Source organism: Pagrus pagrus, assembly GCF_965226575.1.
Source record: "Pagrus pagrus genome assembly, chromosome: 7".
NCBI classification, from domain to species: Eukaryota; Metazoa; Chordata; class Actinopteri; order Spariformes; family Sparidae; genus Pagrus; species Pagrus pagrus.
In genome coordinates this window covers 16630792-16649080 of record NC_140191.1, presented here as the reverse complement: position 1 = coordinate 16649080, position 18289 = coordinate 16630792, and the positions used below count along the sequence as shown (strand labels likewise).

At 43.5% G+C, this 18289-nt stretch overlaps 3 protein-coding genes across 3 annotated transcripts; all 3 read left to right on the top strand.

The window, feature by feature from the left end:
• Window positions 1–2128: 2128 nt before the first annotated feature.
• On the top strand, window positions 2129–4464 carry hoxa10b (homeobox A10b; the record flags this gene model as incomplete). Its single annotated transcript, XM_084357170.1, has 2 exons — window positions 2129–2906; window positions 3772–4464. 2 exons carry the CDS (start codon window positions 2129–2131, stop codon window positions 4044–4046), a joined length of 1053 nt encoding a protein of 350 aa, XP_084213296.1. The 3' UTR covers window positions 4047–4464.
• A 1024-nt stretch (window positions 4465–5488) lies between these two features.
• On the top strand, window positions 5489–7601 carry hoxa9b (homeobox A9b). The gene is made up of 2 exons (XM_084357001.1): window positions 5489–6909; window positions 7362–7601. The coding sequence occupies exons 1-2, from the start codon at window positions 6387–6389 to the stop codon at window positions 7598–7600; spliced, it is 762 nt and encodes a 253-aa protein (XP_084213127.1). The 5' UTR covers window positions 5489–6386; the 3' UTR covers window position 7601.
• Window positions 7602–13982: 6381 nt separating this feature from the next.
• Window positions 13983–15680, top strand: hoxa2b (homeobox A2b). The gene is made up of 2 exons (XM_084356975.1): window positions 13983–14388; window positions 14849–15680. The coding sequence occupies exons 1-2, from the start codon at window positions 13986–13988 to the stop codon at window positions 15544–15546; spliced, it is 1101 nt and encodes a 366-aa protein (XP_084213101.1). The 5' UTR covers window positions 13983–13985; the 3' UTR covers window positions 15547–15680.
• Window positions 15681–18289: the final 2609 nt, after the last annotated feature.

The window sequence follows — 18289 nt, the reverse complement described above, 5'->3', positions numbered from 1 at the left end:
CGTGTGGCTCACTAACTTTTATAATCCCTCAAGAAAGTTTCCAACGTAAATTATACTTTGTTTGATAAATGCCAAACTTGATTTATGCTGTTTAGTCGTGATGTAAACAATGTAAACATGTGAAAATAACAACTTGGATTGTCCCAAAGATTTGTTTTCTTTGATATCAACACGCAGCTTGTTGCTACTTGTGTGTCCGTGTGTGTGTGTGTGTGTGTGTGTGTGTGTGTGTGATTGTGCGAACCATTTTTGACGCATTTTCACAAAATTCCAAGTATTTCTCTCAAGGAGTAATTGAATGAATTTTTTAAAAAACAAGTTTTATGTGAATAATAATGTGAGGAGAGCTCACCCACAGTGCGCGCTGAAACATCACAGGAAACATCTAATAGGATTAATGATTATTATCATTCATTGAGGGCCAGACTGCAGCAGGTTTGACGCCATATAAAATGGCTGTACATAAACTGTAGCTCTCATTTCTAGACTTTATGGCTCCAGACTTATAGGAACATGGAGGTGGCCGATGTTGTATTTCAGGGTAAACCCACCTTTGGAGACGTTTTTATGCTGACCTAAATCTGTAGGCCTGTGGTATAAACTCCTAACCCCATTGGCGGTCTGAGGAAACGAGGGTCGATGTGTTTTCTGACTTTTTAAATTTTTTTTATTTTATTTTACTTTACGTATTGTAGGAGTTTGACTTGTGTTTACTAGTTGTTCGCCTCATATGATGAGAATTTAAATCTTTTTTCTTTTTAAATCAGCTTGTGAGTCTGTTACGAAATGACACAAAGGCCATCAGATTGTTTTGTCTTGTTCATTTTAAATTAAGACTTTCTTTAAACAGTACACATCTGAAGTCAGGCTATTCTGTCATATGCTGCGTTACATGCTATGCAGGGAAAAAACGTATTTATTTCTCATGTTCATTGCATTTATTTTTTTGTTTTCCGGCTGCATCACGGTTACTAGTTTTGTTTTGTTTTCTCCATTACCTGCATCTCACATGCGCACATCTGTTAGCCCCCAAAATGTCATGAAAAGCACAAAGACTATAAACGCAAACACGTCAAGATCTTTAATATATCTAAAAAAAATTAAAATAAAATAAAAACAGCTTACACAGGCGCACTGGTCACTTTGTTGGTGCGTAGAGTGGATATCAGGAGATGCAATTTAAATTAAAACAATAAGGATTATGTGCACTTACTTAGGCCTTGGTATGTATGTGTGTGTGTTTTTGTACATAAACAGAGTAAAAGAAAGAGAAAAAAAGAACTCTTTCAAATCCTCAGTGTTTCTTTAAAGAGATAAAAACTATATTAAAATCTCTAATCCGTCCAGTAACGCACTACATTTCTGGCAGTCTTCTCTGTATTAAGTGACCATTAAGAAACATGTAGCTCCAGGGCATTGTTCAGCTGTGCCTGCCTGCGTGTCACCTTAATAAAAGCTCCAAACAGCCTTCAGCAGTAAAAAGGTGTCTGGACGCAATCCTGGCATTTTGCACCCACAACACTCCACACCACAGCCAGATAAGCTAATCCAGTGACTCTGCAGTGTTTTGTCCAGCAGTGTGTGCACTGCTTTGGGTGAGTCCTTGAGGAATTTAAAAAAAAAAAAAAAAAAAATAGTCCAATGATAATCATCAGAGCAGGACGAGAAGGGTTAAGAGTCCCTCGCCCAAAGGACCTTTTTGGGTATTTTGATGCACCCTGTGCTTCTCAGAGGCACCTCCAGAACCCTTCATTTTTACAGTGCTGTAAAAGTGGCCATAAAGCTATGCATTGTACATAATTGTTAGGGACAGCTTTCAACAGCTGAGTTGTCAAACAGGGCTTGTTGTTAAATCTGCATAGGCAGCTCCGTGTTTATGGGCCCTGATCGAGGCTCAAAAAATGTGAGATTCAGAAAGAGATTTAGGATTTTTACCTATAAACTCCTCTGATGCACCACTTTCCCCCCACAGTTTTCTCTTTACTTAGCCTAAAACAAAATATACGACACAGTGGAGCTGCCCGGCCGGACTGGGAGGAGTCTGTGGTCGCCTGGTGTTTTAATTGGCTGCAGGCTACAGTGAGAAGCGTGAGTATCAGTAATTATTCAGCAATGTTTTGCACAAGAAATGTCAGCCAGAAAGGGCTATCTTCATCCTCCGTCAAATTATACCACAACGATGACATGCCCCAACAACCAGACTGGAAATTCGTTTTTCGTGGACTCCTTGATCAACGTGAGAAGCGACAGTGGCTCGTATTACCAAAGTAACGGCGTGTATTTGCCACCGGCGTCGGAATATTCATATGGACTCTCCGGCGGCTCGTGTTTCCCGGGGATCGGTAAGCGCAACGAGCCGAGCACCCAGAGCGTGATCCCGTCTCCCGCTCCGTATGTTCAGGGGATGGAAACGTGGCTGGAGACGTCGAGATCCTGCCGGGTGGAGCAGCCCAGCGGCCAGCATATGGCTCAGTGTTCATTCTCACCGAGCATAAAGGAGGAGAGCGCTTATTGCCTTTACGAGTCTGACAAATGTCCTAAAGGAGCAACAGTAGATGACATTTCCTACTCGACCGCATCATGCCCGGTCACCGGCACCACCTTGCCGGTCCCGGGCTACTTCCGCCTGTCTCAGACATACACGTCCTCCAGGCTCTACCACGATGACCAGCCGAACATGAATCACTTCACCCAGCAGCGAGCCGCTCGCCTGGACAGCCAGCCAGCCTCCCAGCCACAGGCTGCCTCTGCGGAGCCGGAGCGGAGGGAGAGCCACGAGGAGGCGCCTGTCCCTGCGCCCTGCGCCCCGGCCAGGGAGGAGGACAGCCGCCTCTCCTCGGAGAGCTCGTCCTCCCCCGAGCCCGCTGAGACGTGCAGCGCCGAGTGTCCAGAAAAGCCCGTCAAAGGTGAAGAGGCGACACACAAACAGCAGCATAAAGCGCATGCACAAATCATTTTTAGGCTTCTATTGTTTGTTGAGCATGAACGCTGATTTCCGTTTACTATTAGGGAATTATTATTTTAGTTCAGCCACTCACAGGTGCGTTTATTTGATATTAATCTGGCCAATCAGAGCCGAGGATCAGAGCTATTGTGCTTTATTAGCTGTTTTTTTTAAACATCACAGATAGGCTCCTGTATATGTGCCATTACACTGCTATTCACACAGGCATGGTGGATTTATTTTAACAGGCAACTTTATGAAGTTTTGATAGTTAAAAAGCACATGAATTATTCTCGGATTTTTAAATATTATCAGGGTTTCATTTATTATTAATAACAAGGCCAATCCGGTGTAGTCCAGGCCTGGCTATAATTTCAGCAGACTGTGCAGAGTATGTTTTATGTCTTAATAAACGTGCAGTTGGCTACAGGCTGCTGTCGTTAAAGGCTGCTTAACGGGGCAAATAGCAGTTTCTGGTAAAATGCTGAATTGCAGCTATATGGCAGATACACGCAGATATGTGGCTGCGCGTAAAATGGTTGTAAAAATCAAATAGAAGACAGAAATCATGCATTTTTGGGGTATTTATGCTCCATAGTTAGGAAATAGGTGTCAGTTTAAAAAAGTGGAATTATGTACCAAAGCATTTCTGCAGTAATTTACAGTAAAAACACAGTTTTATTCATTGGGCATGTCAGGTTTTGTTTATTTTGGATTTTGAATTTTACTAGCGCATAATTTCTAATAAATATCCAGCTTTCCTTCCAGGTATGATGTTTGTTTTTCTCACACCTGTTGCCTAACATCCCGTCTCATTTTCCTCGCAGGAGATGGAAAAATTGAAAGTACAGCGAACTGGCTCACAGCGAAGAGTGGCCGAAAGAAGCGCTGCCCCTACACCAAGCACCAGACTCTGGAGCTGGAGAAGGAGTTTCTCTTCAACATGTACTTGACAAGGGAGCGTCGCCTGGAGATCAGCCGCAGTGTGCACCTCACTGACAGGCAAGTCAAAATCTGGTTCCAAAACAGGAGGATGAAACTGAAAAAAATGAGCCGGGAGAACAGGATCCGAGAGCTCTCCAGCAACTTCAGTTTCTCGTGAGACTGTCTGCGTCTTTGGCGCCCTCCTCCATCCATGGCAAGGGCGCCTGTGCAGAGCCTCCCCAACACCCACCCAACTGTGAGAATGTCCATGGAAAATAGGACCCTACTGCTTAACTTATTGTTGTTCTTTCTTGTTTTCACGTCTGTTTTGTTTTGTCGTGGATATGTATTTATAAATGGCTACATTTGTAACGTTGATCCATTGTGTTGAAACTGTTCAGAATGTGACCACAATGTTTCAGAGCTTCAGGCTTGTACATATTGTAAAGTCAACCTGAGTGAACCATTGGAATTTGCATGCTGGACTAACCCCCTTGGGAGTACTTGTGTTACAGTTACACGTAAGGCCTCCATGTGACAGCTAAAGAAACCCGAGAGGTCTGATGAATATTTGCACATTTTGCTGGTCAAATTAATAAAACCATCCCTGCAACTGCAGACTTCTTATTTCATTCAGGAGGACGGATTAGGAGCTGCGCGCTGTTTAAATCTTAAAGCTGGCTCAGGTACAGCGCATCGTGCGACTGCCTTTGTGTCTCTGGACTGGGTCCGCTCTGTGCACAGTAAATATTATTACAGTAGTAGAGGGTGATGTTCTTCATAGTTTGGGCCTGTAATAGATGTCTGGCGGCTGTGCACACTCGGTTGCTTTATGTCCTTGACACAGGACTTAAAAGTGAACCGCACTGTGACAGAGGAGCAGTGTTTATTTTCCATTTTGATCACTTAATTTTAAAATTATGAATATGTGGCTTCTTGCTGCAAAAACATACACAAACAATTGTTTTTATTTTTATGGTTAAAATGCTTAATTTTAGAAAATGTCGCAAGGCAGTTCGGGAATTGCCGCACATATCAGATCATCGTGTTTTGCGCATTTACAGATTTCTAAAAAAAGAAGTTACGCGCAGACTTTTTATGAAAGGAAAATACACAATTTCCACACGGTGGAAAAACACACTGAGAGATATTCCTGAAGAGGACAGCGGGCTGTTGAGTGGTTTAGGTAGTCTCATGTTGTTGGGCTATTATATTCCTCCCACAACACGAAACTGCCTTGATTACCTCAGTAAAACTCGTCGCATCATGAAAAGTGAATCACTATTAATTACTGGTCCGATTTATTAATCATTTTTTGGCGCAGGCTGCCTCACACACATAAAAATTATTATTCCAAAAAGTGTAATAAAGTGTTTTATTGTTGTGCGTAAAAGGAGCTCCTTATATGATTTTTCTGTTTTTTTCACCATGAAGCTAAATTCTGGCCACATTTAATCTTTCACCACGTCTGTACAATTTAATTTAAGACCACCTTTGCAAAGGGTTTTCAGCAGGAAGTAAAGACGCAGGCTGCGGGGAATGAAAAGGATTAAGGCTTGTATACGTCCAGGAGAGGAGCAAAGGACAGACAAGGCCTCGGTTATGATCATTGCAGTCTGCCAGTTGCCTCGCCGTAGGAAACGCCGGATGCGTCTGCCTGCGCCAGAGAAAGGACACAAAGGCCGAGCTTTATTGGTGATATTTAGCTTAGACAGCCAGGTTGTAACCTGAAGAAAAACAACCCAATTGCCCGTGATAAAAAGGGACTGTTATATAGCACCCAAATAACCTCACCCCACTTTCCGTTTTAGATTGCCTTCAAAGTAGACCCGCAGACACAGCAATGTGCATCTCGGAGGCGAATATGTTTTTCATTGCGTGACCTCCAGTGGTGCCTTTAAACGCATCTCTGCTTGTTTGGTCTGCTTTGAGAAGAAGTCTCGAAAATGTTTAATAAAGGAGCCACGGACGAGAAACAGAAACGTTCCCTCCCAAAGTAACAGATTTATAGACGGAGGTCATTAAATTAATATAAGTCTTTTATTCTGGAGGATAAATCATCCCATTAGGTTTTTATGAATGCACAACATTTTTTAAAGCAAAGAGCTTGTTTGGTGATTTTACAAATTGAGTCTTTAAAGTAGCACTCCGCCTGCTCCCCTCCAACACAACTCTGTTCGATTGCACCTACAAAAGATCTCTCGACAAAAATCATAACGTTTATTGCTTATAAAACGTAATATTTCCCAATAAAGGCGCGGGGATTTGCTATTAAAATATGGTGGGGGAAAATGGTGGCCATTTACTTGAGCAGCAGGCTGATTTATTATTTATTGTTCTGTCCCACGGTCACGTGTTTGGGGCGCCCTATCCAGTCTTGGGCAAGGTTCAACTTGCTGGACGCATTGAGCCCCTTTAGCTGGTGCAGGAGAGCAGCTCGTTAAATGAAATGAATCTGCTTCTTCTGAATCTATCAGGACACTAACGCGCTCATTTTTTTGGTTGTTGCATTTTTGCAATGTCGACGTTGGGGACGAGCTATTACGTCGAGTCGTCTGTTCTTCCCGAGCAGCAGGAGGATATGGCACCGAGGTACTCATCAGCTGCAGGGGTGGAGCAGGCGATGCTCACCGAATATGGCGGACACGAGTCTTTCCCCTTGCAGGCGAAATCTTCTATTTTCGGTGGATCTTGGAGTCCCATCTCGGCCCACCCTCCGAACACAGCCACCCCGACTTATATACATCACCCGTACGCAAGCGGGGACAGCGATGGCATGTTTACGCGCTCCTGGGCGTTGGATCCGGTGTCCGCGTCCCTGTGTTTGACGGGATTACCTTCGACAGCCATGCATTATGAGATCAAACCCGAGCCTCTGATTGGGAGTGCCGAATGTACAACTTTGGAGACGCACACACCTCTTTTGTCTGACATTGGAAACGAGGCGTCCCTTGCGGAGATTCCCTGCGAAGCCACATCCAGCGCGTCGAAAGCCGCCGAGGAGAGCCCGTCAGCAGAGGAAGTGAGGAAGGTGGATGCAAGTAAGCGATGCAGTGTTTTCATTTTACTCTGGTCTCTGTGTTGGACTCGTTTAGATGAGTGAAAATGGCATTAAAGGCTTGAGGGTGTGGAGGAATTGTTTAGGATGGCACAGGCTTGGTTTAGTAGAATAAAATGGGCGTAGATTTTTGTTTTGGCTGACAGAGGAACAATAATTTTGCAGCTCGGTGACATGATCTGCTGTAGAAAATTCATCAAGGTGGTTGACACACTCCACTGTGTAATTTGCAACATCTACAGAGGAATGTGGGGTGGAATTTACCATCCTCAGTCCTCAAATAGCTCAGTGAAGGGTGGAAATACACCCAAATAATTTCTTTTACAAATACACAGTCCTGCCAGCAGCAGCAGCAGCAGCAGCATGTCCTCCAGCTGACAGTACACTCTTGTTTTTAACTCTCCTGTCTCCTGGTTTTGACCCTCCTGTTTCCAGATGACCCATCATCCAACTGGCTTCACGCGAAGCCCAGCAGAAAAAAGCGTTGCCCCTATACAAAGCACCAAATCCTCGAACTGGAAAAGGAGTTTCTGTTTAACATGTACCTCCCCCGGGATCGTAGATACGAGATAGCGAGACTCCTGAGTTTGACCGAGAGACAGGTGAAAATCTGGTTTCAGAACCGCAGGATGAAGATGAAGAAAGAAAACAAAGACCGGCGGAGAGACAGTTAACTTGTTGTTTGGGACTGATGGTGGGGGAGGGAGGGAGAGGGAGAGAGGGAGAGAGGGGGGAGTCTGTCCTTAATATTCCTGACCTGTTACACATGTTGTTGTAAAGTTTGTGTCGTTATGAAACAATGCTGGATGTCCTTTTTTTTCTATGATATCCAGATTTGATGTTTGTGAGAGGACAAAGTGTCTCGTCAGAATTTAGATGTGTTGCATTTTACGCACAGAGATAGTTAACTACACTACATTTGCTGTTTGCATGAAATGATCCTTGACTACCTGAATGTCTTTCAGCTACCTATTTGAATTGTTTAAGTTATTGTTTTGTTTTCTTTCTTTTGCAATATAGATGTTTTTTATTTGAACTGTTAGGTTTGATCCATCTGTGAAAACACTGTGCACACTTCAAATACCTCGTCGTTTACTGGTTCCATACGAAATAAAGAGTAGTTTGTATAGCACACGAGAAAACTATCATGTCTCATTAATTTTGATCTTTTTTTTGTACATGATATTTAAACATACCAAACATATTCTAACAAAAACACTGAGAATGTATCAAATATGCTACTTTCGGCTGAGTTTACCTTAAAAAAAAATCCAAACTACTTCAACAAAATCAGAATTTTCACTCCTGTCACTGAACATGAATTTAACAGAAAACCTGTTTTTACATCAAGAAGAAGTGAAAAAAAAAAAAAGGTTAAAAAAACAAACTTTTACTGCGTCTTCTGGTTTGTAACCATCGAGCTTTATGGCGCAAACAACCCACAAAGGCCTCTCCAGATTTATTTTCTCTCTGAAAGACTGTTGTCAACCCTCCTGGCAAGAAGTTTCCCATAACAATATTTATATATTACAATCACATTATTGCGGAAATGAGAGGGGTGTTTATTTGATTGAAACATTTATAGTAACCGTTTTTTTTTATTTTTATTTTGAAAGACTCCAGGCGTACTGCTCAAACAATTATTAAACACAAAGATGAAAAATGACCGCAGTTACTTTAATTAAGTTGGGATATTCTTGGAGCCTTTGATTGCAAACCTTTTGGGAAATTAAATCAGCTGCACGGATTGCAAACCAGCGACGCACAGCGATGTAACAATTACAAATACGAAGTTCTGAACGAGCGAGAGCAAATTAAAGCGACACCAAAGCGCATTTGAGCATTTATAGATTCGTTAGCACTTAATTATTGTCTGAATCGCAACATGTGTGCATGCGAGACGTCGTTGGACATTTTTCGGCCTTTGAACGCCCCACAAACTAAACTAGATGCCCTCGTGCAATAAACCACAATCGCAGCCTCGGCTGTTTATAAGGTGCGAAAACAGCAGAGCATGTAGCGGCTCTGACAGCAGTGAGGCAGCATTTCTAATGAGGCTCGGGCGGACGGTCAAATATGCGATAGTGTTGTGAGATAGGAGGCCTGGAGCGCGCGCACACGCTCTCGCACACACACACACACACACACACACACACACACACACACACACACACACACAGAGGAGAGGAGATGGTATGGCAGGACTGCAGATGGGTCTGTCTAATTACTTTACGACCGTCTACCAACAATTAGACTGTCTCAGTGTCTCAGAGCAGAGACATCCGTTTGTTGTTTGGTCGCAGCTCTCGGGACGACACACACACACACACACACACACACACACACACACACACACACACACACACACACTGACATACATCCCACAACATACATCATTTTATCTAGTGAGCAAACAGAAAATAAGACAATTTAATTTTTTTTTTTTAATTTTTTTTACAAATGATGCCAAAAGAAAGACTGACAACTGAAGTGAGCACCAGTGTCCTGCTGGTGGTGTCAGTGCTCCGCGCTGTGCTCGCACCGCCAGCAGGTGGAGGCAGCGGCTCGTCTGAGGAACAATCTGGGTGATGCGTTCAGGGCACACCGAGACCACTCCCCATTTATTATCACAGAGCTGCACCAGTTTCCAGACGTTTTCGTCGTAAATCACCGAGTTCCTGCTGCGTGTTCGGTTTCGTTTTATCGTCACATGTGGCATCAACTGCTCCTTACAAATCCACGTTTAATTAAAGTGGGACTGTGCTCGGCCAGGGGTTCCTTCTCTGCTTATTGCAGCCTCAGTGCTTCAAATGACTCCATCTTGTGTTTTTAAACAGCTTAGAGAGTCTGTAGATGTTATGATCAAAGATGAATTGATTCTAATATTGATATAGAAAGCAAAACATCACTTTATATCCATGGACATGCGCACTGACCATGACTGAGGTGACAGTATGACCACACATGATTATCCACACACACATTTTCAGAAGCATGTCATTATTTTCCCAGCAGCTGGTTTGGACCTCACTGGACCCAAACTGAGCGATGAACTTGAGGTCCTACAAATAGAAAGATACCCCAACAAGTCTTACCTCTCTTCCTGGTTTCCCCTCTCCCCCCTCCCTCTCTCCCTCACCCCCAAAGGTCATCCACATGTAGCTCATTAAGTCTCTTATTTCCTTTTGGGGAAAACTGTAAAGTTATCGTAACTGATGTTCATATTATAAAAAAAAAAGAAACATGATAAGATTAGTGAACCTCCAGTCAAGTCTCTCTTCAGAACAGCGCTGTGTGCGTATAGTTGGCATTCCTGCTCCCCATGCGCGTCTGGATGGACCTCTTCCATTCGAGGAGCCGTGCTGCAGGAAAACAGAAAGTTGCTCGGATGCTGTTTGCGGTGGGACCTCTGGTGACCCCTATACATCAAACCTCGTGACACCAGCGGTGACAGAGGAGGCCGCGAGTGAATTCTGGACGAAGAAGTTCAGGGGAGTAAAGTCGTGAACACATGGGAGAGCGTTGCACCCACTTATCCTCGCTGCCATTAGTGAGTCGTTTATGTGTGGAGAGTGAGCTGACCTCATGACGTTAGACAGGCCTATTTTGTGCAGGAAACATTTTTGCAGATAAATCCTTGAGCCACGCTGATAGCCCTTCAGATTTTAGAGGAAATAGTTTGGACTTTGCTCTCTAGAGCAGTGGTTAGCAAACCTTTTCAGGTCCAGGACCCCCGAACTGACACACATTAGACCATGGACCCCATCTGAGTGTTTTATTACATAAAATGAGCAAAATAGTTCTGTTATAAACATGGAGTCACACGGAGAATGAATTAATCCCATTTCTTCTGGGGCTAACCACTGTTTGATAGCCTCTGTCATCAGCCACAGATACTACTATTATTCTACACATTTCTGCATGCTTATTGCTTCAAATCCTTCTTAAAAAAGCCGTGTTCATATTGTACATGTTTGCCTCTACCCGCAGGCCAACAGAGCCGGACCTTTGAACCACAGAAGCTGAGAGCTGACAGACTTCTTCTCTCTAAAGGTGGGTTCTGTATCTTGTCATATTCTTTCACTCCTTTGCTATATGACCCCACACTTTTCCATTAATTTGCCTTCTTAAGGGACAATGAAGGCACAAAGGCGGGACGTCAGTGTTTTCTTGTTTTATATATAGTCGTCACGATATTTCTGCACACGTCTTCGTGCACAACGGTTTGATTTGCGGCCCTTTAAGTAGTAGTATCTGTCAGATCTTTCTCATGGATCCGGGGGGCTCGATAAATAAACGCGTAATGTGAAAATCCTGTCGTGAACACTGCTTTGTTTCCAGGACACACACACACACACACACACACACACACACACACACACACACACACACACGGCACACAGCTAAATGTGTTTTCCAGAAGCACTACTCGGCTGTACTTCTTTTCTTTTCTCCCTCCACAGGCAGAATATGATGTGATGTATGATACAATGCAGCGTTAATGACGCGCTTATGAACACACCCAATCATTTCAACAAAACGCATTGCACTGTTTATAACTAAGTGCGTAATAAATGTGTAATAAATGTGTTATTGCACCTTTACATTAGTGAAGACTTCACCTTATTTTACACAATGAAAAACAGAGACAGACTTGGTAAATGTTCATTTTTTTTAATAAAAAAAAAAAAAGTCTTTACATCCAAACACACGATAGATGGAAATAATTCCACACCACAGCCCAGCATGGTAATTAAAACAGTTTTTATTAACAGGGATTCCTCGGTGCTGGCAGGTTTGGCCTGCTTGCCTCCCAGATGTCTCTTGTTGTCTCGGAACAGACGGGAAACGTGCCTCTCGTGCTCTCAGCTCATCCAGACACCGTCTCCTGTCTGCGTTCGTTCAAAAACAGGCAGCAAAACGTGACTTTATGTCCGTTCAGCTCCGAAACAGGAACAGCGGACGTAAATCAAAAAAAGAAAATGTAGCTGCGGTATAAAATGTCCAGCGGCTGTAGGGTTGTGTGGAAACACTGTCGAGGTTCATCTTTGTTCTCTTTGTATCAGTGTCCTGTTTCCACACCTGCGTAAATCCATCCTTATATCAACTATTATCTATCTAAATCCTAATAAAAATAACTAGTAAATGCATGTGTTCAGTTTGGATAATTATTTGCAGCACTAACCTTACAGTTTGACAATAAAATAAGCACAAAAAAATCACTTTAAATTCAAAATATATTCAATTAAATTCCCACAATTCAGGCTATTATCAGAGTCGATATTAGAATATTGTTCCTTTCCAACATCTGCCTTGTATTCAGAGTGCATCCTCACAAATAAGACATACATAACACTAAATCAGAGACCAGCAATACAGTTATATGGATTCAAATAAAACGTTTTTAAGCAAGTGTCATAAAGTAAATTATTCTGGAAACTAAACAGCTCACATAAAGATTTTCTTCACGGGGTATCTGAGCGAGAGAAAGGTACGAGACTGAATGGGATTTCTGCTGAATGCCAACACCCACTCACCTCAGCAGACAATTGCTCCTATGTAAAAGCTGCTCCGTTCGTTTCTAAACCACTAACCGAGTCCATCCCTGTCTTCTGTGTCAGTTTAGTCCTTTCTTGCAAACGAAAAAAAGCGACAGTTTCGTCTTTAGATGGATTTCTAGCAAAAGAAAAAACAAAACAGAGATATCTTTGTGCGTAATGGCCGCGCGTCCCATCCAAAAGAAATCCCCACATTTCTACATTTAAAAAAAAACCCTTCTCCTACAGCCTTTTTACCTACAGAGTGGCTGCCCTCTCTCCCTGGTCCATGTATGATCTCGGGGAGTGTTAGATGCTTTAAATGTGTTCTTAGGGCAGGGAGCTGTCAGACCTTTTGGCGAGAAAGATTGATCACGCTCAGGCTACCAGGGCTCTTTGTTTAGAGCCGGAGCAATAAACAGCCATCAGATCCGCACCTTTCCTCCGCTTCACACTACAGTGGCAAATCATTTCACGTTAGAGCCAATGATGCTGGAGTGTATATGGAGGATGGCTGAGGTCAACAGGAGCCCTGTAGGTGGAATAAAAGAAATGAAATGCCATGTGCGCGGTGCAGGGAGGTGTCAACTGTAAAAAATGGTGGAAAATGCCTGTTAAATGCATGCTTTTTTTTATATTGACACAAAATATTGTTTTTAGTGGATTTCATATAAACACCTCGATGATAAAATGGGTCATAATAACAGGATTTATTTGGAAGAAGAAGAAGAGGAACCAAGAATGAAAATGCGCAAAAATCTGATCGAAATCTATTAAAAACTGATTCTCCTCTATCCTTCCCTCTCTCTCCTGTGGTGTGTGTCTGTGTGTGTGTGTGTGTGTGTGTGTGTTGGGGGAGGGGTGGTCATGTTGTTGGATGTCTGGTGCAGCTTTTTCCTCTCCAAGCGAACCTTTCATGAAAATCTCATTAGATTAACGCCTCGGCGCTGATAACGAGTGCGGAAACGTCGTCGCGTTATGAGATGCGAACGTTGCCGGTGGAGCGGTGATTTGTGGAGTGCCACCGTGGACATAAACGCACACGGGGCATGCACACACACACACACCAACACACACCACGGCTCACACGCGCGTACCCGCACGGCACACTGCGTGGACGCGCAGAAGAAGGCACGGTTTGGGTGCGTTTTTGAAGGAGGGAGGGGGGGGCAGCGGTGGACAAACTGACCCAAAAAAATGTGTAAATAAAGCAACCCCTACCCCCGGAATGAGGCGTTACCCCTCCGACTTTCTCGATCAATCACAGGGGACAGTGGCTTCTTTTGATAAAAACCCCAAATTGTCATTGGGCAGATGTAATCATGTGACAAGCAGCACGGTCTAATTCCAACCATGTCCTCATGAAAGCAATAGTTTATGGCACAGAGGTCTCCATGCGACTATATCCAGTTTGCTTTATGAAAATAAACTGCTTATTAAATCTGAATCCACTCTGAGAGTAAATCAGCGAGCTATTTTTTTTTTTTTTTTTTTTTTTTTTCGGGGGACAAGAGAGGAGGAGATGAATTACGAATTTGGGCGAGAAAGTGGTTTCATCAACAGCCAGCCGTCGCTCGCTGAGTGCCTGACATCTCTCACTAACCCTGTCGGTGATGCATTTCAAAGTTCATCAATCAAGAGCCCGGCGCTTTCACAGTCGACACTGATTCCTCCTCCTTTTGAGCACACCATCCCCGGCCTGAACCCGGGCATCCACCCACGCCACAGCCGCTCCAAGCAGGCTCTGAGAGGCTGCAGCAGCCCGCTGCAGGCTGCATCCCTGCCCCCGGAGTACCCGTGGATGAAGGAGAAGAAAAGCATCAAGAGGAACAACCAGACTGCCTCTTCTTCTTCTTCTACTTCTTCTTCTGCTGCTGCTTCCGCGACTACGGCTGACTCCTCACCGCTCTACTTCTCCCCCCAAGGCAAGACATGATGATTAATAACCTCCATGTAAAAGGCTCCTCATTGTCTGAGGGTTTCCCCCTCTGCAAGGAGCTGCATCCCGGGCCTTGTGCAGCGTGGGCGTCCCTTTAAGCCTCCCCAGGATTTTTGATTTAAGCATGCTTAATCTCATCAAGTAACGCACTGACTTGTGATGCAGTGTAAGAGTGTTAATGTTTGACAGTAATGGAGAGTGATAGATTATTCTTACACGGGCCAGCAGCTGGCATGTTCATTAATCTTCACCCTCCGTCCTGTCCTGTCCACGCAGACCCATCATATTCTGCCGGGGGCCCATAAATCTTCCCAGTCTCGCTCCTTTGCTTGCCACAAGTTTCCCCCCATGGAGCTTGTTTTCCACCCCACACATACACACACACACATCTCCTGTTTTATTTTCTGTGATTAAAAAAAAACACACTCATTGCTTTATTTGTCTAGGTTCACCAGAGGTCCCAGATGCTGCCGGTGCTGGTGCCGGTGCCGGCGGTGGATCCCGGAGGCTGAGGACTGCGTACACCAACACCCAACTCCTGGAGCTGGAGAAGGAGTTTCATTTTAACAAGTACCTGTGCAGACCGAGGCGAGTGGAAATAGCCGCGTTGCTGGATTTAACGGAGAAGCAGGTGAAAGTGTGGTTTCAGAACAGGAGGATGAAGCACAAGAGGCAGACGCACTGCAAGGAGAACCGGGACAGCGAGGGGAAGTACGCCTGTGCGGACGACGGGCCGGAGGACGAGTTCGAGCCGGAGGCGGACGGCGGCGCGGCCGGGACGCTCCTGGAGAGGGAGAGGTATTTCCAGCAGAATACCTTGACTTCACAACAGTGTCACAACGGGCACAATGGGGACAGCCAGAGCCCGGCTGTCACGCCTTTGAGCAGCAATGAGAAAAATCTGAAACATTTTCCTAACGCGGCTCCCACTGTTCCCATCTGCGTGTCCACAATAGGCCCGGACAATGATCACTCCCCCGGCTTGGACGTCTCTTTGCAGGATTTCCACGTTTTCTCATCCTCCTCCTCTTTCTCACCGAGCTTGTCAGATTGCGCAGAGAGCCCTCTGCCTTTATCGGCCGAAACTTTTGACCTTTTCTCAGAAACACTCACCACCATCGATCTGCAGAACTTGAGCTATTGAAATACATGTGTGGTACTCGTGTTCAGTGTAGACACTCAGTTGTAGCCTCTCAAGGTAAGTTAAAGCGAAAACTAAACAATTCAGCCTGCATGGGCAGTTTACACGGTTTATTTTTTATATGGATTTCGACTATAACTGAGCAGAGTATTTTTCTTGAAATAAAACTTTGCATTGATTGGAATCAGCAGCGCCATTTTGTCTTATTTCCCCATCAGAAAGTTTGGAGAGCGTATTGATTTTAGGGCTCATTAAAACAATAATGTATTTCAGAGTTTTGGCCGTAAGAGGAATGAATTTTGTTCATGCATAATTCATAGTGCTGAATAGTTTCTCACAGTAGTCACAGAAGGAGAATATAAACGGTTTAATTTAAAAGCCACAGGGTATTTTCGCTGAATTACGGTCTTGCAGGATAAAGACACCATTGATTTTATCATCTCAAACTTCCACAAAACAAACTGCTCCAGTGAACACGGAACAAGAGAGACAAACATTTGAATTAATACGGATGCGTCACGTTTTTATTTACTTTCGCAGGTCGAGTTGAGACATTTTCTTAAACGTGCCCGTGGCTCTGCTGTGATTTATCGAAACAAAACGGGAGATTGATTGTCTCCGCATGTTTTAAACCCAGAAAAAGCCGAATGTGCAGCGAGAACTGCCTGCAAGGAGTCCCAGGCCAAAAGCTATGACTTTTCTTGGCTCTCTAATTAAATGTTATTGCCTATAAAACTCACAGCACTGAGGGTGCTTGTTTATAGCCTGATCCGCAATGTAACGCAATCTTTTTGAATTAGGAATCCCGCCTGAAGCAATTGTGGATTTCCCCACCCCAAAAAAACTTTTAATGATTTTAAATGTATTTACGCATAATTGAAAACAGCCGAGATGAGATTTTTATTTTTTCCAAATTGTTGTAAATTATAATTAAACAGGGTTTTGTTTAAAATGGGCCCTGCACGGTCAGATATCAGTCAAACAGAAGAATTTATATTTATTTAATTCATTTATTATAAATTACTACAACGTTACATTTATGTTAATCGGACAGATTTTCTTTTTATTTACTACTAAAGGAATTTTTCACACCGACCAGTTGAACCTCGGCGCGATGTGAGTGTCTGTCACAGTGAAGCAGCCGTGGTGCCTTTTATTATTATTATTATTATTATTATTATTATTATTATGATAACATGCTGTTATTACATGTTTAGGGAAATGTTTGCTGGAAAGCTGAATCACAAGATTAACAATAGCACTCACCTAAGTCTGCAGGCATCAGGATTCATTTATAAACTGTGTGTGTGTGTGTGTGTGTGTGTGTCTAACCATCGTAGCAATAATAAAAAAAATGGTAATGTGAGGGTGTGTACTGCTTTTCCTACTGAGCTGCATATCACCTGATGGCTAATTGTGATCATTTTGAAAACAGGGACTAACTAGGAAAATGACTGAAAGCCCAGGAGGCAGCCAGGCAGTCAGATTTGATTTGGTGCAGAAGCCACTGAACTCACTTTGAATACTGAGACCGCACTGTGTCAGCATGTCAGTGTCTACAGACTCTGCTACACTGCAACCACAAATACCCTCTCTCATGTTGTGCTCATTATTTATAAGAGCTCAGACCACTTATTCCTCAGAATAATCAGCTTATTTATTTTCACGAGAACAAAATAGAACATTTTTTTCCTACATTTACAGGTTTAACCGTGACAACTTTAATCATAAAGACATGACATAATCAGATACATGCATTTGATTTATTGTGGGTTACATGAAGGAGCTCGGTGGACATGCACTGAGTGGATTAAAAACATGTCTGGAGTGATCAAAGGCGAAGGAGTCGATTATAAGGAGGAGTTTGTGAGATGAGGGGATGAAGCTTTATGGGAAACTAGATACAACACACACACACACACACAGTCTACACACAGACACACATGGAAACACACACAGGTCAAAGGTCAAGCTGGCTCTCCTCTCCTCTCCAAACTGGGAGGAACTACTGCCGGGTCAGGAGGGGGTCAGGTTTTGAATGACCGCACAGGATTTCAGGCTCATAAAGAATTTATTGTCTGTACTCAGATAATGTTGAACAGGAAGTGACGTCAGAAAATGAATAGTAGGAGATGATCTGAGGTTTCATTTTGCAATACAAAGCGATGAAAGTGATCACTTATCACATGACAACCAATCAAAAGATCTGAAGGTCTGGTGGCTCCTTTTCTTGGTATCACACTGACTACAAATCCATAAATAAATCATAAATATGTAAAGCAGATATAGACAAATACATCAATGCAGGGTGTATATATTCTCAACTATCCCAACACATCTTTTCCTTTGTGCTCAGACAAATAAAAAAGACCAGAACAGACTGTGATCATTGTGTGGGTATTAGTCTTCTCAAAGCTTCTGGACTGAAACCGAAGTAAGTCTGAGTGTCAGGCAGCTCTGACAAACACCGTCCACCACCTGCAGCTACAGCACAAGCTGAGGCTCTTCACACAGCCCCTCCAGAGCTGCACTGACATTTCTGTCTCATTTCTCAACAACAACAGGCGATACAGTTCAAAGGCTCGGCCTTTTCAACCTGGATTGGCTGATACAGCCTGTCAAAAGATGACTAATGAATGACTGACACCTTTATAAACAATATGACACTGAATACACCGGGAGGCTTCACTTGATGTAAGAAGTGAAGGTTTGTTGTGTAACTCTTGCCAGCAGTGGTTCATTGAAT

Coding starts and splice junctions, on each gene's coding strand:
- hoxa2b (XM_084356975.1), top strand. CDS start 13,986: ATGAATTACGAATTTGGGCGAGAAAGTGGTTTCATCAACAGCCAGCCG. Junction 14,389..14,848: donor GCTCTACTTCTCCCCCCAAG/GCAAGACATGAT, acceptor TTATTTGTCTAG/GTTCACCAGAGGTCCCAGAT.
- hoxa9b (XM_084357001.1), top strand. CDS start 6,387: ATGTCGACGTTGGGGACGAGCTATTACGTCGAGTCGTCTGTTCTTCCC. Junction 6,910..7,361: donor AGTGAGGAAGGTGGATGCAA/GTAAGCGATGCA, acceptor TCCTGTTTCCAG/ATGACCCATCATCCAACTGG.